At 34.8% G+C, this 27798-nt stretch overlaps 1 protein-coding gene and 1 long non-coding RNA gene across 8 annotated transcripts in view; one reads left to right on the top strand and one right to left on the bottom strand.

Moving 5' to 3' along the window:
- LOC145674880 (serine/threonine-protein kinase ICK-like) overlaps positions 1–27798 on the top strand; it is a 118314-nt gene that overhangs the window by 61420 nt on the left and 29096 nt on the right. For 5 of the 6 annotated variants that reach the window (XM_081745129.1, XM_081745124.1, XM_081745125.1 and 2 more), the window contains exons 3-8: positions 2602–2772; positions 7592–7646; positions 12009–12142; positions 19581–19793; positions 22530–22701; positions 24958–25133. In XM_081745129.1, the coding sequence (XP_081601255.1) occupies positions 2666–2772; positions 7592–7646; positions 12009–12142; positions 19581–19793; positions 22530–22701; positions 24958–25133 (857 nt within the window). In that variant the 5' untranslated portion in view covers positions 2602–2665. The remainder of the gene's footprint in view (positions 1–2601; positions 2773–7591; positions 7647–12008; positions 12143–19580; positions 19794–22529; positions 22702–24957; positions 25134–27798) is intronic. The other variant, XM_081745128.1, reaches the window with a different exon arrangement.
- Positions 3753–27798, bottom strand: part of LOC145674881 (uncharacterized) — a 73710-nt gene continuing 49664 nt past the window's right edge. The window contains exons 2-4 of one of the 2 annotated variants that reach the window (XR_014129051.1): positions 27227–27276; positions 24193–24264; positions 3753–4145 (exon numbers count right to left, since the gene is read on the bottom strand). This is a non-coding gene — a long non-coding RNA (uncharacterized LOC145674881). Of the gene's footprint in view, positions 4146–24192; positions 24265–27226; positions 27511–27798 lie in introns of those variants that run through there. The other variant, XR_014129050.1, reaches the window with a different exon arrangement.

Here is a 27798-nt window from a genome sequence, read left to right as displayed (position 1 = left end):
GCATCCTTTCCCCTTCCCTCCCCAAATAATGTGCTTGCCGAAGGACGTCATCTTTTATACGTAACGGGTATAAGGTCATAAATGCCAATAATGCCCAAAACTGTGTACAAATAAATTCTAGGTCGCAGTGAACTTCCTCTCCCTGAAAGTTGTTTGTAGCAGTTCATAAATATCCAATGAAGAGTTTCGCATTTTAAAGCATAATCGCTAATGCAGATACGCTGCTTAATTGTTTCTTCATTATCAATGCCACGCATATCCGCGAACAACTGTTCACACGTTCTTACTCAACGGAGTGTGAAGATGGACTGACTACAGGCAGAATAATATTCGTTTCAGGATCTTTCAGACATATAATGAGCTTTTTCTTCCACATTCCAGAACTAACATACCCACTATATTTAGGCTTAACATATGCACAGAAACTTCAAGTGCTATTATCATTGCTCTTAATATTTACTTTCTCATTTCTCATTTTCATCCATATACGGTATCTTAAATCATATTTTAAACACCTCTAGAATATTACAATTGGATTTTTGATCACATTAACTCAACACGTAAACTCTATTATCACACATGTAACTTAGGTATATAATACATAAACAATGTACTAACAAGGAAGCAACTTTTAACAGGTTCTGTTTCGTCATCATCTATATTCTTTTGAGTTGATGTCACAGATACAACAGTTAGGTATTGTGTGTATGATCGGCACATAGGGTCGCATCATGAATGTGTTTGGCTTTCTAAATCGGAGTTCAATACCTCTTAATTCAGAGAGATCCCGAATTACCTCACGATGCTAGATCAACACTGAAAATTATTTGCTCTAGCGAGATTTGAACCTTTGACCACGTTCACCAAAGGCTTGTAAACGTATAAACTCTTTTAAGCTTCGAATCTAGAACGGGGTAGCTGTGCTGAACCAGAACTTTCTACGATGAGCTTTTGTAAGTCAAAAATTTTCTGCAGGAATTCAAAAATAAAAATTCAAGATGATACTATCATGTTTTTATTACATAGTTACATGAAGCATGGTAAACAGTTTTCAGCGGTATCCCTAGTTCGAGTTACAACCTGTGAAGTCGTATCTTTTGAAAGAGTTTTGCTAAAAGAAGCAATTTAAAATATTTACTATACGATACACCGTATTTTGTAATGAGAGCAACTTTAAGGATTTTTTTTTTTTTTTAAATATCCTGATGGGAGTCCATTTAGGATAATGGTCTGTTGTTCCAATATCATCACTAAATCCATCCTTTGCTGCTGACCTTTCCAATATCATCACCGAGTAATCACTGAACCTCAGCTTTCACATATGGCCTCAGACAATGGTATACTCAAACAAACATTATTAGCTTTACTGCAACAGAGTATTTGTTTCTGAAATCCGTTACTGCAACTTTGAAGAGAGTCTTCAGTTCAAAAAACTTCCTTTCATTTCTTGAGCTGGTTACCAAATCTTGCATAGATTTAATGAAAAGCTTGTATTCAGAAAAATAATCTTTCCTGATCTATATCTATCAAAAACTGAAATGGGAGTATACTCACAAACTCAAAGAAGAAGACGGAAAGTTCTTCTCTGCTTGCTCAACAGAAACGTTACTTCTCGGAAAAGACATCTACACATAGCAGGCATGTTTTTATACTTTTCTGTTGGCTATTTTTTTTTCCCTCTCTCTAACAATTTTTCTGCATAGGCACGTCAAATTTTCTGTGATCACATCGCAGATCGCGGAATGTTCTGCTATCGTGGTACTGAATATATTGCTTATCACAATTTTTTTTCGAAAGTTAGCTGAATATTTTTTTAACATTTTTTGTCTGCCAATTACCGCATGGTTCTGAATTCAAGACGAAGATTTTTTGACGTAATTTTGTGCCCAAAAATATGGAGTTGTTGTGCTTTAGCGACATATTTATTTACACATTTTTCTGGGCATTATTCGCATCTATATTCTTAAGCCTGTCACATTTAAGGGATGATGTCCCTTGGTGAGCACACTATCTGGGAAAGAAAGAAAGAAACGGGGAAAGGAGGAAGCGATGTGGCATCTATATATAGGTACCATCCCGGCATTTGCCTGGTATGAATGAGGAAAACCTAGAAAAAACCTCACTCAGGGTGGCTGGCCTGAAAAAGCTGTTTCATGTTTTCCAGCAAGTGTTCCCACCGGGAATCAAACCCGGAACTGCTCGCACCAAAGGCGAGAGCGTTAGCAATTACGCTACGGGGAGCCACTTTAGCGACATATAATGTGAGATTTAGGATGATCTTCTGTTGGAAGAAAACCAAGATCACAATGACACTGACAGTGAGTGAATATTTAGTAGCCCCTTCCAGTGTGGAAGATTAAGGAACATCTGTATTTGGTTTTTATTTTAGTGTAGTTTTATTGTAAATTCTGAAAATATACCCAATATGTTCTGTAGATAAAAAAAAAAAAAAAAAAAAAAAAAAAAAAAAAAAAAAAAAAAAAAAAAAAAACTTTAAGAGAATTGGGGGTCGTCTTGGATTCACAAATACATGGTATATTTTATATTGACTACATATTTTTTTTTTCTATCAGATGTATCTAAACTTTATTTTATTTTCAGATCGGGATGTGGCCATTGTAATAGTTTGTTCTTGAAGACGTAGAACCTCCTTATACAATTCCCAATGAAGATGAACCGCTACGTAACCCTCAACCAGCTTGGGGACGGCACCTATGGCTCGGTAATGCTGGGTCAGAGGGTCGATACTGGAGAAAAAGTCGCCATTAAACGGTAAGAGAATAGTTGAATAGCTCTGTAAGAAATGCACGAGTGTCCACAGAGTTACATTTAGCACCGAAGATAATTACTGCTCAGTGATATCTGGGGATATGAGTCATATTATAAAACGTAAATAATTTAGTGTCAGTGCATATATATATATATATATATATATATATATATATATGGGGGGTCAGCGTTTTTTTTAATAATGTTCTTTTTGTGTAGCAAATTGCGATACAAATTTCAATTTGTATCGCAGTTTGTAAATTTTATATCGTATTTACTGTACTATAAAGAGTAATTATAGATTCATAAAAGAAGTCCAATAAATATGAAAGTACTTGACAGCTAGGCTTAGAAAAGCAACGGATTGGCTGTTTTTTCTTCAGAGAGAGAGTGAAATTTGTGTGTGTGGGGGGGAGGAGGGGCGGGGTTATTTGACTATCATACTATTGGAAGGTAAACATACAGTAGGAGTTTTCAAATTGTGTGACTAGTGACACACACTTTACGGCTACTTGGTTGAAGATCTGAACAATGATGTCACACAAAATCAGTGGTTCAAATTTATGAAAAAATAAATAATAATTTTAAAAAATATAAATCAAATAAATGAAAACAAATGTAAAATATTTTATCTGAACTCAGATAATACCGTATTTTGTCATTATAGTGCACATTCAATTTTTGGGTCAATCATTTAAGAAAGAATAAAAAAATGTCAGCTGATTTCTAGCTCTCTCTTAAAGTGTACGAAAAGACATTTCGTACTGTTCACGCGAAGGCAATAAAATCAGCGGCACCAATGGGAGAGACAATCGCTCTCTGTGTAGCTTGTCATCTGTGTATTGTGTCTTAACTGATTTTCATATTCCAAGGTGTTTTGTGTATTGATTGGATCGGTATCAGGAAGATCGATTGTTGTATTTTAGGTTAACGCATAAACGGATAATAAAAGAACTCTTTTAAAAAAAGTAATTGTGGAATTAATACTACTCTTATACGTCTTTATTTCTCTGTCAGAAATTTGGACTAAATTTGGAAATTTTGACATTATACACAGCAAAATACATATATTACAAATATTAACTTGGACCAACATTGGTGTGCGTCTGTCATTTAGTGATTGCCAAAATTTTCCATCTTTCACAATGGCGTTTTCTTTAAACATCAACTGCAAACTCCTGTCATGTAGTAATTGCCGAAATTTCCCATCTTTCACTACGGCATTTTCTTAAAACATCTACTGCAAAATCCTGTCATGTAGTAATTGCCGAAATTTCCCATCTTGCACAGCGGCATTTTCTTTAAACATCTACTGCAAACATATCACATGGTATCAGTGGTTGTGGTATAAAAGTATCAAACAAAAGCATTTCTTCCTGTAATAAAAATATATATATAGTAGTCACAATATTACCAATAACAAAAACTAAACTGTTAAATATATGAATGTTCACAGTACCATTATACAGGGTGGACTGTTTATCTTTATAAACCATTGTAAAATAGAAAATCCATTGCAACTTTTAAACTAATGAACAAAAATAAGATGAAATTTTGTACCATGCTGGCATGTGCAGGGGACATTGTTTGGCATACTCTGTGATACCATAAGATAGTGTTGCTGTTCCAACATGAAGTTGTGTTTGTTCAAATGACACTACGTCAGATATTCCATAAATGATTATGTTTGTGACGTAATAATTCTTGAACCACCCTACCAATCTCGATCAAATTTTCAACATAAATGAAGTTCGGGCCTGGGGTGTTTTTTTATCATTCCAGTTTGGCGGTGCAATTTAGGGAGGGGTAGGAGGAGATACATAAAAATGATCGAAAATGACCGATATTAGTTTCGAAATCCATAGTTTTCGGGATCACTGAGGTGAACAGTGACACTTCCGATGCCGTTTAAATCAAATTCAGCCCACAATAGTAATATTTAATTTTTATTTATATAGATTACTTACGATTTTCTGATTTTTCATTATATTTTCTTTTTTTTCTGTCGATTTGATAGGGCTTCAGTTATAGTGAAAAGTGACTGACTATCGGAACATATTACTTTATTATTATTATTATTATTATTATTATTATTATTATTATTTTAACCCAGTGAAGCGGGTAATTGACGCTAGTCTCATATAAAACAAAAACGCACAATATCACACTTGTCATACAGTGTTTGAAACTAAGGACGCTACAGTACAACAAAATCGAAAAACAGCCGAATTTTGGAGGGCTCTACAATATTATTAACGCAAGTGAGACGGACGGGGTAATGCACATCTAAAGTATCTTAGTGTCGAATACTAGGGTCACCATACGACGTGTTTCAAATAAGTAGAAACAAAGCAAAAAGGAATTTAAAATTTGACTTTTCTAAAGGACTTGATTTCGGAAAAGATGTTTAGATAAGTATAACATTCTATTATGTAGATAGTTTTCAAAAGACATAAAGATCATAATGCGTTTACAGCAATTTGATATTTAAACCGTTCGGAAGATATGAAAAAAATAGTAAAATCTGATATATTACTGAAAATGACGTATTTGTGGGAGCTATTTAAAACAATTTTTTAAATTTACTTTGCTGCTATAACATTACAACAATACTTTTTGGTAGGTGTAATTACGATGAGTTTTCTGAATTATAACCAGTGTTGCAAACTTTACCAGTGTTTACCATATCTCCAGAACGGTTTGAGATATCAAATTGTTGTAAACGGCATTGTGATCTTCAAACGAAAACCATCTATGCAATTGCATGAGGTACTTATTTAAGCATTTTTCGAAATAAAGACTTGCAATGTTCCTTTTTTCTTCTTTATCGAAAGGATAATGTCCTCTGTAATCTGACTCCACTAAACTTCTTTTATATAAATCTCTTTCGATAGCACACTATAATAAAAGCTCGCATGGACGGGTTAATTCGTTTGTATGTTAAATTAGTGCTCATTAATATATTATATAATTATATTTTGGCGTTAGATATTACAATTGTTACAATGTCGCACGGACGTCTTAACACTAGGATCGTACCTCTCCAACTAACTTATTGAACTAACTTTTCACACTCATTGTATCCAACTACAATATAATACCACTAATTCAATGTTTTCCTTTTTTTATGCATACAAAATAATTCAACTGATCTTTACAAAATATTAAACACTTCAGACTTTTGAAAAAAGAAAAATTTTTAATCCCTTGTAACATTGTTCGTATTCGTTCGAAACTCCTCATATCATGATCATAGTATTAGACACTAAATTACGTTGAATGTGCATTGGTCCATCTATTTTACTTGATATATTACTGCTGTAGAGGTCACCAATATTGGGATGTTTGTGATAATGTGGCATACGCAGTTTTCAACATTGAATAATAAGTATAACATTGTAGATATCACTATCTAGAAGAGGTCGTGAGAAAGAGCCTACAAAATGAAATGAAAATGAAATCTTTAAATTGTACGTCCCACTGTTAAGTCAGTTAGGTTAAAGGAGACGGTGATAATGTGAAATGAATCAATAAAGTGGGAGGAAGCGGGAGAACCCCGAAAAAATCCATGAGCACGGTGTTTGTTCACCACAAAGTTCACGTAGAATCGGATTAGGTGTATATGGTTTGCAGATGATATGGGGCTTACTGCAGAATCTGAAGAGAAAATCAACAAGATGTTAGAAAACGTGAGGAAGGGCTGTGAAGAATAAGGGATGAAAATAAATGTTAGACAAAAGCCGTGGTGATTTTGATGAAGGGGTCGATGTCAAACATAGGAGGGGAGAAAATAAAACAGGTGACTACTTTCCGATACCTGGGTAGTAATATATAATGATATGAAATGTAAATGTAAAATAAAAGCAAGGATAGGAATGGCGAAAGAAGTCTTTAGGAGGAAGAAAAGAGTATTTTGTGGGAACTTGAATAAAGAGTTGAGGAAAAGACTTATAAAATGCTTCGTGTGGAGTATTGTGCTGTATGGGTTGGAGACATGGACATTACGCAAAATTGATTAGAAACGACTGGAAGCTTTCGAAATGTGGGTGTGGAGAAGAATGGAAAAATATCTGGGTTGATCGCAAAACGAACGAGAGGGTATTAGAAGTGGTGGGGGAGAAAAGAACAATTTTAGATATTATTAAGAAGAGGAAGAGAAGCTGGTTGGGACATTGGATAACAAAGAACTGTATCATGAGGACACGTCCTAAAGGGTATGGTGGCAGGAAAGAGAGGGAGAGCACGAAGAGGACTACGATTAATGGACGATATCAAAAGAGAGAAATCATACGTGAAGGCGAAGAAGTTAACGGAAGACCGTGGGGCATGGAAGCTTCTCAGTTGCAGCCAGTGTCCTGTCAATAATGACAGAATACCTATGATGATGAAGTTTAAAAGTTACAAAGGCGTATCAAGGTAAATGGTCCACTCTGTATAACTTACCTTCATATTATTCAAAACTTTCCTGAGTTGTAGCTGTAATATATGGTTACCACCATGAGACTATGAACAGTGCTAATCTTTTAGTTTGAATAACATGATGCATTCAATACATTTTCTACTACTTGTTATAAGTATCCACAAACTAACACTCCATTCTTTAATTTTTTCACACGATTCAGTTTGTTGACACACTTCCACTAATTATATTACACGAACCTTCTCCTCCACTATTACTGTAACTAATAAACCCCGTAAAATATTTAAAATAAAGTTCCTGGGATGAAAAAGATAAAACATGTGTGATTTTTATCGTTGTTACAAATGGCTTCATCGCTATCTATAATAATTAATACTGACAATTTTTACTTTTGTCTTACAGAATGAAGAGAAAATATTACTCATGGGAGGAGGCGATGAATTTAAGAGAAGTTAAGGTTTGTATGAGCAGTTGTTAGTGACACAAGTTCAAATAATGTTTGTTTCACATTAATTATACCGCGAAACATTAAATTTGTCTGTAACATTTCTGCTTTATAAATGACGTACATTGTTTAGTTGCTTGTGATTTAATTTAAAGAAATATTGATGCGTCAAGGCATATTCGGTTCTGACATGCTGTAAGAAATTAAGTACATTCATGGAATAGCAGTAAAACAGACAGCTGGATTGTTCGATCTACCGCTTTCCTGGCATATTTTCTACTGATTGAGCTACCATCGACAAGGTCAGGCTAAGTTATTATTATTATTATTATTATTATTTCATCAGGCCTACAATTTCCCAGTCATCTGCAGCAATTTGTAGAGGCAATCCAGCACGATCGATATGTTGATCGTTGAGGCTTTAGCGTGCAATATATACATAATTCTGATGCTTGCAATATATACACAGTATAAATTCTAATGCCTACACCAGTAGGTGCAGAGAACCCTTGTCGGTGGTAGCCTTATTGACATAGCATTTTCCCAGTAAGTGAGAGGTCGGGATTCGAATCCCTACTATAGTTCATTCAAGGAACGTTCAGTACCTCATGTAAACAAATACACGTGGTGATTGTTTCATTTTATTGGTTAAAGAGCCTTGCCGCATCCATGCGGCAAAAGAAAATAGTCCATTGTCAAGTAAGCTGTTTTTCAACGTTTTCGTTGCTTATAAGGCTCATTACCAGAAATACAATTTACTTACAGTAAAATAACAGAAACAACACTCTATCTAAGAACTAAATTTAATTAATGCAATAAAAGAGAATACGCATGCGTAGAAACTGGGTTTGGCCCACCTTATGCGCGAATCACAGTTTACAATATGGCTGCGTGCGGGGAATATGCAAAACGCCGACAGGGTACAAGCACGTGCTTCTCGAAAGAAGCGGTGACTGATAGCCAATCATCCGATGACTGGCGGAGTAATACCATTCTACAATGTTTACATCAGGATCAGAAGGTTCGTTGAATGAACTTTAGTCTAGCTGTTTTATTATTATTATTATTATTATTATTATTATTATTATTATTATTATTATTATTATCAGGGTGTCTAGCAGTCGGGAAAATCGGGAAAGTCGGGAATTTGTCTTAAATTTAAAAAATGGTCGGGAATTCGGGAATTTGTCTGGAATTTGGGAAAAAAAGTCGGGAAAAATGGAATTAAATTCCACATGTTGGAAATGATGCTGACGCTTGTCGGAAAATCGTAAATCAGTTGTCAGAACAGGTTGCTACCATAGAGGAGGAGATCAAAAAATTGCATGATTAGATTGTTTCATTCCATATGTGGAGAAGGAGACATTCTATGATCAGGTAAGAACTTGTACACTTTTTCATTACATTCAACCTTTCCTAATTTTACGAAAACATTTTTTATAGAATGAGTCGGGAAAAATTTGGAAATGGTCGGGAAAAGTCTGGAAAAAGTCGGGAAATTGCTGAGAGAAATTTGCTAGACACCATGTATTATTATTATTATTATTATTATTATTATTATTATTCCGTCATTCTTTCTTCTAGTATAAATGTAAGTGCAGCCATATTCAAAAGACCTAATCACTCACGTTTTCTTTTTAAAAAAATCTGTACTTCCGCTTATAGGTAGATCACTTTGCTGTGTATGCTTGGAAGATATATGAAATATTTAAGTTTTACGTCCTACGGTTATGCCGGTTAGGCTAAAAGAGACGGTGATGATGAGAAATGAATGAAATGATGGAATGAAGAAAGTGGAAGGAAACAGGAGAACCCTGAGAAAACAAACGAGCACGGTGTTTGTCCACCACAAAGTCCACACGGCGCAAGGTGGAATCGAACGAGGGACCCCAAGCACCATAGGTAAACGCTCTACCACTGAGCTACAGCGACCCCCTGCTTGGAAGATAGACCACAAAGATTCCGTATGCGAATGTGTCTATATGTTTTCTGTAATTCTTCGTGTGGGTAAAGGTATAGAGTTGGGTTAGAGGTGAGTGTTCATTTTGAACATGACTGTACATGGATTTGCAGCATCTGCTTATCGATAAAGATCTTATTAATATCAACAATGCAATGCGTTCCGCTCATAATGAAACAATGTCTCGAAAGTGTGATCGGTCAGTAACGTTTAGTAGTAACTGACTGCTGGGAAAGTAACTAACTGGCAGTCCATCATTGCTTCTCCGAAGTACAAGGAGTATTTGACCGTCAAATGTTGCCACTTTAGTTTAGTCAGTTAAGAGTTAATATCTGCATATATATATATATATATATATATATATATATATATATATTTTCGAATGCTTGAAGAAAACTTGTCTAACGAAATACTTGACTTTTTTCTTTCTATTGAATTTGTGCTTAAATTTAGTATGCAATACACAATTGCTTCCTTCCTTTTTTGTAATGAGTTTGTAAAAGCTAGTACCTTGCAATTCATTCATTCGTTCATTTTTCTTACATATATTTACTTGACATTTGGTATATTATTTGCTTCTGAAGTTTCATGTTGTTACAAATTCCATGGGAGAGCAAACGTAAGGAGACACGCAACAGTTAACCCTCTATATTGGTGAAATAAAGATAATCAGTATTCACCTAGAAAGTGACCATTTCTTCATGAGACAAATTAATGAGGCATACTTCACCTTACCTCTTGATGTACATAGATTAACAGCGTTAGAATTGCAGCTTTTAACGAGGAAAAGTAACGATGGTTACCTAACTTTATTTGATATATGTGTGTAGCGGATAGTGGTCATTTGTTAATGAAGCAATCTTAAGAAATTTTATCCCGTCTACTTAGGTAGGTCAACTGTATTAGAATAATCAGACAGACAAAATACACCTAACCATTGTATCCTAGTATCTAAGTCTAATAGCCATTATTTTAATAAAGCAAGTTAAAGAAATTCGCCTAAACTTTTTATTCTGTCACTTTCAATTGGCTAATATATGAGTAGGGTGCTTTTACTATCTGAGAAATATCAAAGCTAAATGCATTCAGTAAAAGAGAGAAGGGGCGGAGTAGGAGAACGGAATTAAACTAGTGTTACGAGGGGGTGATCAAAAAGTAAGGTTACAAACCCTGCAGTGAAACGTGTATATATTATTTCATAAATCAATAAAGCCAACAGATAATACATACATTAAGTTGCTTTTCGACATAGTCTCCATATCGGCTGAGGGACTTGTCGCATCGTGAGATGCGTTTGAAGATTCTCTCCTGGTAAAAATCCTGTCCTTGCGTAATCAGCCATGTTTTCACGAAGTGTTTCACCTCCTCGTCTTAAGCGAAGCGACAGCCTCCTAGGTGCTCCTTCAATTGCTGTGAAAGTCGTTTGGAGCGAGGTCTGGGCTGTAGGGAGGATGGTCTATGATGTTAAATCTGTTGATGCCGTGCTGGGTCGGCTACTGCGCTTCTCGTCGATGACGTTTTCTTTATCAGCCGCAAATTTTCGACACCATGCGGACGAGACATGTCTCTCCATAAACCTGTACCAACTGCTGGTGAATTTCAGTCGCGTTTACCTATTTTGTCCAGAAATCGAATAACTGGGCGGACTTCTTCGCGAGACCAGTTTTCCATATGAGTCGTGTGTGCTTACCTGCAATTATCGCTGTAAATGGCGGGTGGTTGAAACTCTGCACAGTTGCCAACTCCATGTATTAAAATTACCGCACACTCCTCATTCCTCTATAATAGACGAAACTCCAGAAATATCGACTTTGTAACCTTATTTTCTGATCCTCTCTCGTAGTAGTGTGTGCATAGTCGTAGACCCACAAGTAGTATACGTACAAAACTATCTGCTACGCTCTCGATGTTCTTGCATGCTTACCACCACTGAGTTTTATCAACGACAGGGTTCCTTCTTGCGCCTTCTACTATCCGTGTGGCTTGTTTGGAAGGGAAGCAGCAAACTGTAACGGCACAGTGTATTCATTTGGAAATGACTGTCCTAGCTAGTACATAAGTCAATAGTACTTGAGTGACTGTCAATGTTAGATGACTATGACAGTTCTTCAGGCATGAGTAGGTCACCAGTTCCAACATTGTATTGCAATTTAGTGAAGGTATCTTTTACAACTTGTTTGGTCACACTTAACTATACATCTGTGTGTGTTTGTGTGTAAGGTTGGGGGAGGGGCAGTGGAGAGGACGAGAACGTTACGTCCAACTAGAGGATTACGATCTTATTGGATGGACGGAAATTTACTACGTTCAAAAGTAGTGTAGGATAAGTTGAGATTAGAAAATAACTTGGATTGTTGTAATTGTGTTAAGATCTAATGTTCAAAAAAATATGTGAATTTCTTTCTCTGTTACAGTCGTTAAAGAAACTAAGTCATGCAAACGTTGTGAAGTTAAAAGAAGTCATTAGAGAGAATGACACCCTCTATTTTGTATTCGAATACATGAAAGAGAACCTTTACCAGCTTATGAAGGATAGGTATGAGTATGGGTAATGTCAATTGTCTTTTGTAGTGCTTTCAACATAATTACAAAAGTTTATTATTTATTTAAATTTTATTTTTAATTTCTGTTACAGTTTGTATGTGTGCGCACTTTTTGTAGTGTTACTTTTTTATTATTTTGTGTTGTTGTAAGTTACCACAGAGTAAAGATACTTGGATCCAGAGAGCTTCTTGAACTCATAGCAATTACAATCGTGAAATCCATGTGGAACTGTTTGTAAACGACATTACGAAGGTAGTGCAATCTGGTTCCAATAGACAGCAGCACGGGGTCCTCAAAATATGTTTTACTTACTGTTCCACACTGATTTCAAACATGTAAACTAATCTCATTAGGTCCAAGGAGCCGCACTTTACTTTTGGATTGATAATTTTATTGTTTGTATGTTTTGCACATATAATTTCATATGCACGATTCTTGTTGTTTGTAATTTATTAGTGTAGTCTCAAAAAGTAATTTAAAAATTGATGGATTAAGACAATTAAGACAAAGAAAACAGTAATTGATTACAATTAAAGAACTATTGAAGAATAAAATATTAATTACTAATATTGAAGCTTGTAAAAGTAATAGAATAACATTCAAATAAAAAGAACCACCTACAGCAGAAAAAAGTTCATGTGATGATAGTAATGCAAGTATTAACTTCATATTTAACATCAAAGGTAGAAACATACAAATAAATGGGATTTCTGAAGATACAAAACTAAATATTACATAAGCAAAATAAATAAACTTCTTTACTGTCTCTTTAAAACATCAATATTAGTTAGTTAGAAATAAACCCTAATTTACACGCTACAGGGTTTTAGAAAATTCCGCTCCTAAGTGGAGAGGGAAGGAGGTATTTTCTAAGATATCTCAATTTCCCAGTTTTCCATTTTGTATTCATAAAATGGTCAAAGTGAAGGAGTGATTGAATCATTTAAAGTGAACTTTTCAACATAATAAACTCTCGGGTCGACCTGGCTTTTTATCATTGCATTTTAATTAAAATGCGTATTCTAAGGGAGGGAGAAGGATAGGAGTTTACCCGATCCTCTGAAATAAAATTTTAAATATAAGTAACACTTAGGTCGAATGAGTTTGCTTCATTTCACTTTGATTTAGATACACATCATAAGGGAGTTCAATACTTTCCATAAACCTATGCTTTCCGAAGGAAGAATAAACTTCCCAGCTAATGAGGAGGTGTAAAATGAGTAGTTGTAAAAAGGGTAAGGGCCCACGACACACCATTGGTTTATTTAGGGTAATCCTTGAAAGACGTATCTAAGACTTACAAAGAAATGTGTGTGAACCCACGCACAAGGGTTAGAATAGAAAGAAGAAATGAAAGATTAAACAATACGTTATGGATAAACTTAACAAATGTCTTATTGAGAGTATTGCATTACATGGAATAGAAACATTACAAATGAACCATGAAAAATGACTTGAAACCTAAATGTAAATAAGGAAAGGGGCAGAGGAAATTAGCTTAGTAGAACAAGGAATGAATTGTGCTTTACGAGAAACCAAAGAGGAGGTTACTCAAATTTTGGCAGTGTTACAACTCTACATCCTTATCTGTCCTCATATTCTATAGATTTTGTCAGAATATTCATGTTCTTGTTTTGTCATTTCACGAAATAGTCAATCATAATTATTTAAGAATGTGAATTGATACATTTTCGTGATAATTGAAATTGATTCATTTACTGCATCTACTGTTTAATGTAGTATGAACTGCTGTACTATTTCGGTGTTTTTTGACAGCTTTGTCAGCAGTACTGGTTAATTCATGCTCAGCTTTTTACAATTTTATCTTTCACTATTTCGTGTGCACGGTAAACAATGATGAGGTCAAAAGCTGGTTACTATATTATTGTGTATTCCTTGCACTAAAGTTATCTTTTGAAAGCCTTGCTGTTATGAAAAACTTACGCAGAAGACTTTTATGAAGACATAATTTCTTGCTGATTTGTAAAAAATCTTGTTCTTAAAATTTACGTAAAAATCTTCTGCGTAAGTTTTACACAGCAGCAAGACTTTCGAAAGATGATGATTCTAGTGCATGGAATTTACATTATCATGTTAACAAGTTTTTTGACATTGTTTACCGTGCACACCAAATAGTAAAAAATAAATTTGAAAGAAATGAAATGGATAGCACGTGAGTTGCTTAGGTCTACTGAAGAAGGTGTCGTGGAACACCGAAACAGTACAGTTAATAGTACACGCTGTGAATAAAAGAATAGGTTTACAAATTATAATCCGTCAGAATTCATTAGTGTTCCAGCCGAGATCTGTATTATAGTTCTATAGTCCGGCTCTCGTGGAGACGAAATTTATGGTGGACAGGAAAGTTTTGTAAGGTGATCTTGCATGATAGTGTGTGTGCACCTGCGCAACTGCATCGGATTTAATTCCAAGGATGATTCGGACTCCACACAAACAATAGATTCAACGCCTCATAACCTCGATGTTACATAAGGAAGAAAAATAAGAATGAGCCAATCATTAGTATTGCTTGTAGTACTACTTGTAGTATTTGCTGGGAGGGAGAGTTATAACATAAAAAGTTGAATAAATAAAGTAAAAATGTGATTCAAGGTTTTCTGAATAGTTTAGGATATTAAATTAAAAGCAAGAAAATCGTTAAAATAACAGGTGTCTTAAAATTCACGCAAGAAGTAATTTTGATAGAAAACAGGTTTGTAATTAAAGATTGTAAATTTTTTGTAGATTCATAAAAAGTATACAATATAAAGTTACGTGTGGAATAGCATATGAGGCAAATGACCTCCACTGCTTTGCTGGCACACACTTTATTATTATTATTATTATTATTATTATTATTATTATTATTATTATTATTATTATTATTATTATTATTATTATTTCCATGATCATTTTGCGTAAATGTCGCTGTTATTGCCTGATCAGCCACATTTTTGAAGGAGACATGGATGATGCCTCCAGTCCAAAATCCGCACCAAATAGTGAAACGTTGTGGATGCATTTCTTTCACAACAATTACTCATGGATTTTTGAATCCGAAATGCGTCAATTTTGTCGATTAACAAATCCATCAAAATGAAAATGAGCCTCATCGCTGAAGATGATTTTGTTCGAAAAATCAGCATCCACTTGTTGTTCCAGAATCCACTCAACGAACTCTATTTGCTTTGCGTAGTCAGTAGGCTTCAGTTCTTTAGTCGATTGAACTCTGTAAGCATGAAGATGCGAATCTTTCGTGAGAATATGCTGTAGAGAGCTTCTCGAAAAGTCTTAATTCTTGACCACGGTGCCGAATTGATTTTCCTGGACTCTCAGCATCACACTCACAAACTGCTTCGATGTTTTGTGTTCAGCAACTTGTTGAAGGACGGCCAATGTGTTCAGGATCACAAGTTGATTCAGTCTTCGTAATTTTTAAAATTAATCTCTTTATAGTTGATCAAGTTAAATCACTCTTTTGTACGAAAATTGCGAACTGTAGCTACCAAACATTCATTATTTTAAAAATATTGCTCTACAGTGAAAACGCTTTGTTCTTTCGTGTAGCGCTCCATTTTTAATAACACTGAACTGTTGGCTGTCACGCGATTTTTTTTTTTCTCGTTGCAAAGTTTACCGCACAAATGGCGCAAAATTCAAATCTTGAGTCAATTTTGAGACACCCTTTATTTCTATTAAATCTTGGATTTTCTGCTATGTTCCCAAAGCTTTAATGCTTGGTATCTTCCGTTCTGCTAGATATTCTGCATAAGTTAACCAGTATTTGCAAGTTGTATGTGTGTCACTGTTAGGATAGGACGAAACAGTAGTAAATACGATCTGCTATGTAACAGTATATAAATATTTTTACGAATAGTACATGAATAAATAAACATTCTTTTCCAGCACGCTTAAAACTATTATTAGCAACAAACGACCTACTTTCTAGCTTAATAAAAATTCGTTTTTCGCGAGAATTACGCATGAACATTTGCCCTCAGGCATACCATTCTGTTCAGCTAGATGTTAGGAATACACACGTGTCTCATCATTGCATATAATTATATTTAAACAAAAATTAAAGTGTAAGAGTTAGTCGTAACTTAGGACTGTATCCCGTTTGCCGTAGTGTGTATTTTTGTCTTCCTAGTTTCATAATGTAAAGCTTGATGAAGGTAAACTAAAATATTAGTTTCATCTTAATAGGCGGTGTGGTTATCGCAACAGCGTTAATTTTTAGGTTAATAAATCTCGTTTTTCTCAATTTTCTCGAAAATTATGCATGAGCATTTACACTTTGTCATTTCGTTCATCTCAAAAAAGATCTATTAATTGATATGTCTCTCATCTTTGAATCCTTCCTCTCATTTATACACTAATAATGTGGAGTTTTTATTAAATTCCGCCTGTCCTGGCATTGCTTGCAAGGATGCAGAAGCGTTGTTTGAAACGTTGAAGATAATTACAGTAAGATGACAGAAAATTCAAGGCAGTAAAGGTATTGGTTCATGTTGAAAGGATTAGGAGTTGCAGACCCTTCAAATGCACCACTAGTGAATATTCTGTAACAAATTAAGCTGATTTACATATATTTAACAAAAAATTGGCTACTTACCAATGAATCCTCCCTTGGAAAGCGTAAGCACTTTTTAGACGTTTCGTAACTAACAGCTGGTTCCTTCCTCAGTGGCAAGGTTAAAGGGATTAAAACGGATAGGAGATCAAAGGTGTAAAACAAGGCGCTTCATTTAAAACAACATACACATAATATAAAACAGGTTAAGGTAGTAGGTTCAGCAGGGAGATCAAAGAATCATTCTTTATTCATAAATACAAGCCTGCGTTAAACCATGATACTGGCAACACTGATAGAACTTTGGTACCTACCTTTGATGCCTACTTTGAATCTGACAATATTGACGTAACAAAGACACCACGCTTTCTTTAATTCAGTCCACTCTTTTTTGTACTTTGCTTTGTTCGTTCATCTCAGGATCGACTCTTTACGTTACATTTATTTATTTAGTGGCATGTATTCCTTGTTTTACACCTTTTTTCTCCTATCCGTTTTAATCCCTTACACCCTGTCACTGAGGAAGGAACCAGCTGTGAGTTTCGAAACGTCTAAAAAGTGCTTAGGCTTTCCAAGGGAGGATTCATTGGTAGTAGCCAAGTAATTTAAATCATCCTCTCATGCGCCCATATAATTATAATGATTTCCATATACTTTAACACAGATACAATCTGGCACATTTTGTTAAAAATTAAAATAAAATAACTAACACTTATCTATAATGTGTCCTGGGGATCCTACAAGGATTATTATATTCCTGGGATGATTTTGACAGACGATCCTACTACTTTCAACAGCTAGACAGTAATGTACGTAATAATCTGTAACATTTCAATAACTTATTGCCGATTTTAGTATTTATGTGGGGAAAAAGGACTAAGTTGAATCTATACTTTTAAAAATGAAAGTTACTATGTTTGTGACTTAACTCTTGAACCACGCGATCTCGATCAAATTTTCAACATAGATGGGGTTCGGACCTGGGATGGTTTTTATCATTTCACTTTGACGGTGGAATTTGGGGGAGGGGTAGATATATAAAAATGATCGAAAATGACGAATATTAGTGTCGAATCCATAGTTTTCGGGGTAGCTGCAGGCCCGTATTCAGGTAAGTGCTATTCTGTGCTCAAGCACAGGGCGGCAGAATTTAGGGGCGGCAAAATTTTGGATTTTTTTTAAAGATTCCAGTAATATTTAAAACTAGCAACCCAAATAGTCCCGCACAAGCACGAGAAAATACATCATGTGTTTAATTCTCTCTAATTACAGTAGTTACTAATTAGCTAGCTTATCCGATTACTTTTAAGAAGTCATACTTTCCCACCACCATCTCTAGAGGTGAGGATTAACTTGAACATCATGAAAACTGGTACAGTTAAACTCATGACCTCGAAAACTATAATTCAGCACTAACATCTGTCGTTTTCGATTACTTTTAAAATCACGCCCCCTCCCTGGGGAGTGGAGTATGACCTTGAAGTTGAATTGGATTACAACTGCCAGTATTCATTTCAGCGCCCCAAAAACGATGAATTGGTCATTTTCGATTATTTTTAAAATGCCCCATGTTATTCTTATCCCCATATCTCAGCTCAGGTGTGACCTAGGGACTTGGAACATATAATTTGGGTCATTTTTCTGAGAGCTTTTTAAAACGTTAAAATTTCATATTTCTATCTATTATGGTTCTCGAGTTGGAAAGAGCTACATATAAACAGCTACAGCTGAGACAGACAGCTTATTGTATTAATATAGATACTATAAAACCATTACTGACGGTGAATAATGTAAACAGTTATTTTTCTTATCAGTTGTCACCACTAATTACTAGAATAAATAGAATCCATTTTCTTCTGACAATAAATTAAAACTTACATGAATAAATTACATGCCAGTATTGAGAGAATGTGTCCCAATGGATGAATGGTTAAGCTCGTTGCCTTGTAATTAAGGGGTCCCGAGTTCGATTCCCTGTTGGGATACAAGTGGTTCGGATCCCAAGTTATGCTATAGGTCCCGTCCTTAGTACATCATCATCATCCTATGAAAGGCAATGGCAAACTATCATGGTTTCAAGTCAAACACTTACCTTCTGGCAGAACACCACATCATAATTATCATTGACAGAATTAGGCCATTTAAAATTACGTTGTAACTTTTGGAACTTGTAATACCTAAACTACTGCTTAACAAGACCTGGTATGTTTGCGAAATCACGGCTTGTTTTCTTGTTTGAGACATAAGTTAGTGCGGAGGGAGGGGAGGAAAATTATTTAGAGCACAGGGGTGCACAATATATAAATACGGGCGTGAGTAGCTGAGATGAGCAATGATACTTCCGATGTCTTTTAAATCGAAATTCAGCTCACAATAGTAATGTTTATTTTTCATTTATATAGATTGCTTATTGTTTTCTGACTTTTTATTATATTTTCTTTGTTTCTATCGATTTGAGAGCGCTTCAGTAATAGTAAAAAATGACTAACTAACGAAACATATTACTAATTTTTCTTACTTTAAACCAGCGAAGCAGGTAATTGACGCTAATAAAAAATAAATTGTAGGGACTAAGTTGTAAAAGATAATTGTGAAGCTGAAGCCTTAATTACTTTCTAGCTGTTGAAGGCAACATGTGTGGTTACAGCAATAATACTAGGAGTATAACAATTCTTTCAAGATTCCCAAGGTACATTGCAGGTGAATTTAATTAAACTAAGCTAATATTTTAGTCGATATACAACTTCCGTATTTTAAAACAATATTAACTAAACTCTTTTATAAAAATTGCATGGTAAAAATAACTTGTAGAGTATTTATCATTAAGTAACTTTTACTTACCTTTCATTATTGTTTTATTTTTTTCTAGAGACAAATTGTTTCCAGAGCCAGTGATTCGAAACATGGTGTACCAGGTTCTTCAGGGTTTAGCGTTTATGCATAAACATGGGTTTTTTCACCGTGATATGAAACCTGAAAATCTTCTGTGTATGGGACCAGAGCTAATTAAAATAGCGGATTTTGGCCTCGCAAGGGAAATCCGATCCAGACCACCGTACACAGATTACGTTTCAACCAGATGGTAAGTATAAAACGAAAACTTATACGTTCTGTGCATGTGAAATCCAATGAGTTGGCTGGTAATAGTAAAATGTTTTGCTGCATCTATACTTTGTATCTTTTTGGTTTTCAATCACAGTTGTTAGATAATTGGGAATTACTAGTTGTTTGAAAAATGAGCTATTCGGTGTTTGCAATCAATGTATTCTTATATAAGGATTTCGCGCTTTGTTTAACATTAGTTTTTAGACTATTTAAAGTTGATTGGATTTCTCGTAATCCAGGCTAGGTCCACAACACCAACAGCAACTACTACTTTTCAGCTTAAGCTCTTATGATTATGCGCTTTACGGTAAGGGAGATGGGTGATTAAGGCAAGTGAATGATATTGGAAGAATAGGTGGAATGATAATGTGGGAGAAAATGGGAGCGTCCGCAGAGAACCTACGGGAGTCCATTACAAACTTACTTGGTCGGGAATCGAACCAAAGACCACACACACCAGAAGTAAGCGCCCTACCACTAAATTTTCATGCCCCAACTACTACTGCTAAAATAATAATAATACAAATATAAAATTTCTCATATGAGAAAAGGAAAGAGGAAGACAAAAATAGCCTTCGTTAAATCTGAGCTTACCTGCAGTTGAAAACACTGCTACGTTGACATTCTTAAAACTGCCGGGATCTGTGCCATGTACTGCAATCTCACTAGCAGGCCATAGTGATAGTGTTGAGATGAGCCGGTTATGTGCAAAGTGATCTTTTGTAATGATGTACTAACCAATTTCACAAGGTTCAAGTCTTGGTGTGGTTCAGATCCCACTTAAACAATGGATGTTGTCCTTCAAAATCTCGTTTTGCGTAAGGACGTAGGGCAAAGCCATTCAATCAATTTTTAAAATTACTTATGATGGCTGAACAGAAGCATACCTGATGTTCATCATTATAGCACGCCATAGGCTGTCAAAATACACAGAGACGAACTATATTTCGAAAGTGTCAATCACGTTCTGTTGTAATACCCTCCGAATTCTAAACCGCTATGAAGCTCAAATTTTGATATTGATCTTTATTTTCCATGTTCATATATCAGTCAGTAGTATCGAGGGAGCGTAGATGACAGATCAAATGATAATATCGATTTGGGGATATATAAGACAAGATTTATTGGTAAAATTGGGGGATGCGAGCTGTTACTTAGATATGTATTTCCCTCACTGGAAATCGAACTTGAGCCTATATGTACAGGAAGTATGGACCTCGAAGGCATGTGGCCTCGAAGGTCCACAAATTCTGACTTCGGTGTCATCAGAAATAGAATATTCTTAGGATTTCGTTTCTGATTATTAACAGGAAACGTACTTAAAACATGATTTTACATCTTTATTTGGTATCGGTTGAATGATAACATTCAAGGGACGAAGATGTGAGTTTAATTTTCAAGGAGTTTGGTGTGCCATAACTCCTTTACGTATTTATCCTATCTGTCCGTGTGTCTGTCTGCTTAAGGAGGGGGGGGGGAAGAGAGAGAGAGAGAGAGAGAAAACCTCAAGAATTATGTGGTGGATCACTGTGAATTTGGCCAAGATATAAGCGGTCAAAGGTTAGGAATCCAGTTCGTTTGTGCAGGCGATATTCAAACCAGAAGTGGTAGAAATCAACCATTTCCGGTTTTGACGTTGATCACTATACAGGAAAAACGGCAATGAATAATAAATAAAGGCAATAGATAGCGAGAAGCAATCGATTTTCTGCAGTCGATTGAGCATGAATGCATTTCCTTAACTTTCCATTCTTAACTCTCTACTAAAACCAGAAGTGATAGAAATTCACTACAACTTTCGGTTTCAATGTTGATCTACATAGAGCAAAAATGATATGGAGAAAAGCGGTTTTCTTGGATTCGACATTCTATAAATAGCTACAACCTTCTTTCTCAGTTCCCTATTTCAACCAGGGGGGCGCGGTGGCTCAGTGGTAGAGCGCTCACCTCTGGTGCTTGGGGTCCCGGGTTCGATCCCAGCCCCCGCCAAGTGAACTTTGTGGTGGACAAACACCGTGCTCGTGGGTTTTCTCGGGGTTCTCCCGTTTCCTCCCACATTCTTCATTCCACCATTTCACTCATCTCTCATCATCACCGTCTCCTTTAGCCTAACCGGCATAACCGTGGGACGTAAAACTCAAAGATTTCATTTTCATTTTTTTTTCCTATTTCAACCAGAAGTGTCAACGATCAACCACTTCCGTTTTTAAAATTGTTTGCTATGGAATAAAAGCGGTAATAGATAGTGAGATGCGGTTTTCTGCAAACAATTAAGCGTCAAAAGAATATATTCCATCCCCACTCTAATCTACTGAAAACGGAAGTGATAGAAATCTACTCTCACTTCTGGTTTCAATTTAATGAGAAAATATCAGATCATTACTCGTGGCACTGTTATTTGTGTATAGTATAAGTTTAAAAAAATCACTTACGTTGAGATTGTTGATAGTCTTAACACTTTTCTTATACCATCACAACGAAAACCTCAATTTTATTTGTCAGAGCATCAAATCGAGAACAGTAATATTGGAGCATCAAATCGAGAACATTACTTATGGAAAGATCCTTCATGTCATTCCAAGCAGGTATTTGAAGCTTTGCTCAAACATGTCTACTGTGTGGTTAAAACAATGAGGAGTACCTATTAACAAGAAGTAATTACATTTATATTCTGTCTCGGAACTATTAAAGCTTTTCTTTTCCATTTTTACAGGTATAGGGCACCAGAAGTTCTTCTGCATTCGACGACGTATAGTAGCCCAATTGACATTTGGGCTGTAGGTTGTATTATGGCTGAATTGTACACATTTCGTCCATTATTTCCTGGAAACAGTGAAATAGATGAAATTTTTAAAATTTGTTCCATTTTAGGAACGCCAGATAAGGTATGTGTTTCTTCATTTACTTAAATTCTAAGCAATTAAGAGTACCAGTCGAAGTAATGATGAGTCAGTAGTATCTTGTTCTCGTTTCCACAAAAATTCGAGGAGATTGTAGAATATAACTTACTAAGGCTACTTATTATCACGTTTCTTTTAACATATTGTGTGCTTTTCACATGTTTGATTCCCTAATTGAAACATATTTTATTACCATATTTAGGAGGGAGAGCATTCTGAACCTTCCTACAGAACTTAAAATAGTTCCTCTATTCAATAAAGTAGCGCTAATTTTTTAAGTTCATTTATGTAGTATATAACCCATGGAATCGTTATCATCACCACTGGCTAAATTAAATTTGATAAAATGTGTTATGTCATTGAAAAAAGCTTAACATTGTAGAGATATGACAGTAAAGGTTATGGAAATTTTGTAGGAATCGGTTAGAAGAGAGAATGTTTTTATGTTTGGTTTTACAAAGGTACAACAGTCCCAAATTTCTGTTATAGTTATTATTTTGTTTTTGTTAATATTCTTTGAGTTACATAAGTTGATGATAGAATTATGTTGCGATGTGTGTATGGTATGTAGTTTGGACTTTGTGAGTATGAAAAGATAAAGTGCAGGTTTAGTTCGAATGTTCCATCCGCTATATAACAAACATGTTAAAAAACTAAGAATTACGAAACTTCTTTGTAATTTATGTTTACGGTATTTTAGCTTATAGATAAAGACAGGTATTTTAGCTTATAGGTAAGGACAGGCGGTTATGGCAAAATAAAAGAACGAAACTGACAGGCAAAATGGCAAAATAAGTTATATATATATATATATATATATATATATAAAATGCCAGTTTGTATTGCAAAAATTAATTGTATTTTTATGCTATTTAGTTACCAAAAGCTCACATTAAATGCGTTAATCTTCGTTAAGGATTGAAAATAGCACTAATTAATAAGTTTGACTTTGAAAATATCAACAACCCACACAGACCAAAATGATAAAAAGAAAACTTACAAAATCGTAGAAATGTTAGCAACATAAACATAGAACTGCAGAGAAAATATACTAATGAATTTCGTGACCAAATACTGTGTTAAAAAAAAAAAAAAAAATTCGTATTAGATGAAGCCTGCGCTTGTTTTCTGGAGAAAAAAAAAAGTGCCATGGTATTCACCATGAATATGTTTTACAAATTCTAAATGGCAGAGAAGGCAAGTGTCAAAATTTAAACAAGTGGAAGAAATGAGCAAGTACAGCTATCGATTGGTCATATTACCTTTTAGATGCGTATAATATATTCTTGTTCCAGTCTACAAATTGATTTAAAGTTTTAAAAAAATCATATAAACACCCATCCACACACACAAAGAAATGAGTAGAGAAATCGAAATAATAATAATAATAATAATAATAATAATAATAATAATAATAATAATAATAATAATAATAATAATAATAATAATAACTTAAAAAGTGCCTGTACTACGTACCATCAGAGAATAAAGCGCTGGGTAATCCTTGTCTTGGAAGCATGATAACGGTGAATAGTGTCACATGTATTTCTGGTAGAAAAATGAACAAAAGTTAAGAAACAATATTAAAATTACAAATATGTCTAATAAGCACAATAAATTGTATTTATTCTCGATTTCTTGTAAAAATGAGAAAATATGGCATATATGACATTTTGCCACATCTGTCGATCTTTGATTATTATAAGAATGCTTTTCAATCGTAAAAGTTGTGTAGCTGTCTGAAAGTTTGTAGATACCATAACGTAAAATCACATGCAGCCTTCATTTTAAGAAAATACTTAAGATGTTAAATGACGTGAGGATGAGGTAAAGGAAATATTCAATACATAAAGTTTGAGAGACTGGAAGGGATTTGAAATGTGTTATTGACTCTTGAGGTTCAAGATGGGACATTATTAGTTGTTGGCGATTAAAGTTGAGCGGTTGTGTTGAAAGCAGACGTATAGGATAAAATCTAGAATTCAGTTACGTTCTATATATATAAAACAAAAAAACGAACGTCTGTTGTTATTATTAGTTACAGCAACTGCTAGGATAGGATCGGAACTAAGATTCAGACAAAGGGCGTTTGATCATTTTGATATCCCCCCTTTTTTTTCATTGTCTAAATGCATGATTCTTCTTTTAGAGTTTACTTGTTAACCGAATATTGTAATAAAATATCGTGTTGAGTAGTTATAAATATATTGTACTATATTTGTAATTGTTTCCTTATTACAGAAAGACTGGTCAGAAGGCTATCAGTTAGCCGCAGCAATGAATTTCAAATTCCCTCAATTTTCTCCGACGCCGCTTAGTTCGTTAATTCCAAATGCTAGTAATGAGGCTATTATTCTTATGGAAGATATGCTGAAGTGGAACCCTAATAGACGGCCAACGGCTCAGCAGGCTCTCAGGTACTTTTTTCTGTCTTTGTCTAAGATTTTGTTTTTATGCAAAGAAATATAGTACCGTCATTCAATAAATGAGATTTTTGATTTTCCACCCGTGTTTATTTTATTTGACTGACGTTTTAAACGCACTGACCGCATTTATTTCAGAGTCATACTAATTCGAGGAATTGTTGGACGATCATTGTGATGTCAGATTTTCCGAGCAAAAGAGTTGTGCAACGCGCGAAACACACGGTAGTCTGTAGGGACAAGGCAGAAAACAGGGCATAGATAAGGTAAAACATACCAATCATTTGTGACGACAGCAGGATATGATCTGCGTTTCATTGTGATTCCTTGACGATTGGTAAGGTCTGGCTGCTTCAATCGTAGCACTGCTTGCAGTGTGTTCAGCTCTTCACAATACCACAGTAGAAGGAGGCATTAATGGTCTGATCGGGATTCAGACATTCTAGTTGAATTATTAATTTGACAACCTACCACATACTTAATCCCGTGTACTTGGAAGGTGTCCGCAAGTGGTACGGTTGGCGTCCAGCTGTTTTTATGGATTATCTTGATCCTCTTTGGAAAACACAGCTAGACGATCAGGCTGTGGTTAATCTTGATAGCTTCTGTCTCCGTTCCTGAATTTTCGAAATCATTGACGACATTTGCTGTCGTCAACTGTATCTTTCCGAATATACTTGCCGAATGATGCAGCATGTCGCGGGCGCAGTACTGGCTTTATCGAACTCAAAAAGTAAACAGTGTCTGTGTGTTCCTTATCAGTCTCTTTCACATACATATTCTGTTCCGTAAGAACTCCCCCTTCACACTCACTCCCTGTTGCTGCTATAGGTTTCTTCCGATTATGTGACCATGCGCTGCTGACGTCATTTGTAAAGTCGATACTCCGCTAAACGTTGACTTGTCAAAAACTGGTGAGACTTTCCTCGTACCCAGTAAAATTAACACAGAAAATGTAAACTTAACACTAACCCAGTATGCTAGGAATTCTTTAATGAAACAATAATAATATAATGGTTAAACTTAGGGCTTTGTCAAATCGGCTAGAAATAAGTTAAGTGCCGTTTGTCTCTCTAGAAAAAAAGTTTTTATCTTGGTATATATATATAAATTCAGTGATCATCCACGCGCTGAACTGTAAAATAAATATAAATTGTTCAGCTGACTAGTGTAACAATACACTGCACAGTTGAAATAAATTTAAATAAAATACTTCTAAAATAAATTATAACATTGGAAAATGTGTATAATAACGAAAAAAATTATACCAAACCACATGTAAAATTCACAGTACACAGTGGGTTTTATACATCCATGTTTGACATTGCGTCATAGTAATCGTTGTTAGATCCCGACCATAAGGTAAACATTAATATTTTTGGTAGTCTATAACCAAGTTTATCAGCACTATAGTACAAAAATTATCTGTATTAGTATATGTAAACTTCGTATTTTTGAATAAAATTGGTAATAATGGAATCTATTCTTCGTCCAGATTATCTTTGTCTAACTTTAAGGATGGATGCTTCGTTCTTGCGCAAAAAACGTCTCACATTCGTTTCAACAGAAGTGATTCTGTGCATAACTTTGACTGTGATTTTACGTTTTGAAATGTCGAAATGTCTATAGGTCCAATATCGCCATATCACCATCTTTGGAAGTTGTTTAAACATATCAAAAGATAAACTCAAGGTGAAAATTATATACAAAACCATTTCTTCAGTTGAAAGGAATGTATTTGTCATTTTACATAAGAACGAAGAATTCATTCTTAAATTTAAAAAGTGTAATCTGGACGAAGAGTGAAATTTCATTTATAAGTTTTACAAAAATACAAAGTTTACAATAATAGAACAGCTCCATAGCGTTTGTACTGCAGTATTGGTGATCTAAGGTACTCTATTGTAGACCTCCAGAGAGCAGATCTATTGTCATATGAGTGCAATATTTATGTGTTTATGTGCAAAGATTTATGCGATAATCAGGATCTGGGAACGATTACTATGATGCACATGTAGAGTTGAATTATTCATTTTCTTGTACGCAGTAGAATGTTAATGTATAATAAAGTAAAATAAAATATTTACCTGAAGTGCGTGGTAATTTTACTTTTCCTATGCTGCGGTATCTCTTTGGACTTATAACATTGTCACGTCGGAGAAACGTTAAAAGGAAAAGACAGAAAATTAGTAATGAGAATAGGATGGCTATACCAATATGGTGTAAATTAACATATAAAATGTAGAAAGTAGCGTAAAAAAATTTCAGAGTAGCACTAAAACCCATTAATCTAGAAAATTAATTAAACGGAATATAATAATTGAACGTGTCATTTAAAGAAGAAAATTTCGTTTAGCTGATGTTTAAAAAAAAAAAAAGCCAAAAAATATTTTCTTTTAAATTGTGTATTTTTGAATACATTACATATCAGATTAAAGTGATGGAATGTTTATCTTCTTGAATGCAATGGGTGCGTATTTGAAATGTGTAGATATTAGCTATAAAACCTCATTTTGGCTAAAATTGGAATTCTTCCCGTTCTCAAATGACATGTTCAGCTATTACGTCGATAACTATATACTGGGTAACATGCCAATGCCAACGTAAGTGCATAGGAATGACAAAAAGGAGTGTAGGTACAAGAATTAAAGAACACATA

The sequence above is a fragment of the Thermobia domestica genome, chromosome 18, assembly GCF_964235325.1.
Source record: "Thermobia domestica chromosome 18, izTheDome1.hap1.1, whole genome shotgun sequence".
Classification (NCBI taxonomy): Eukaryota; Metazoa; Arthropoda; class Insecta; order Zygentoma; family Lepismatidae; genus Thermobia; species Thermobia domestica.
Note: the sequence above shows the minus strand (reverse complement) of the source record. Positions and strands in the feature narration are given on the sequence as shown.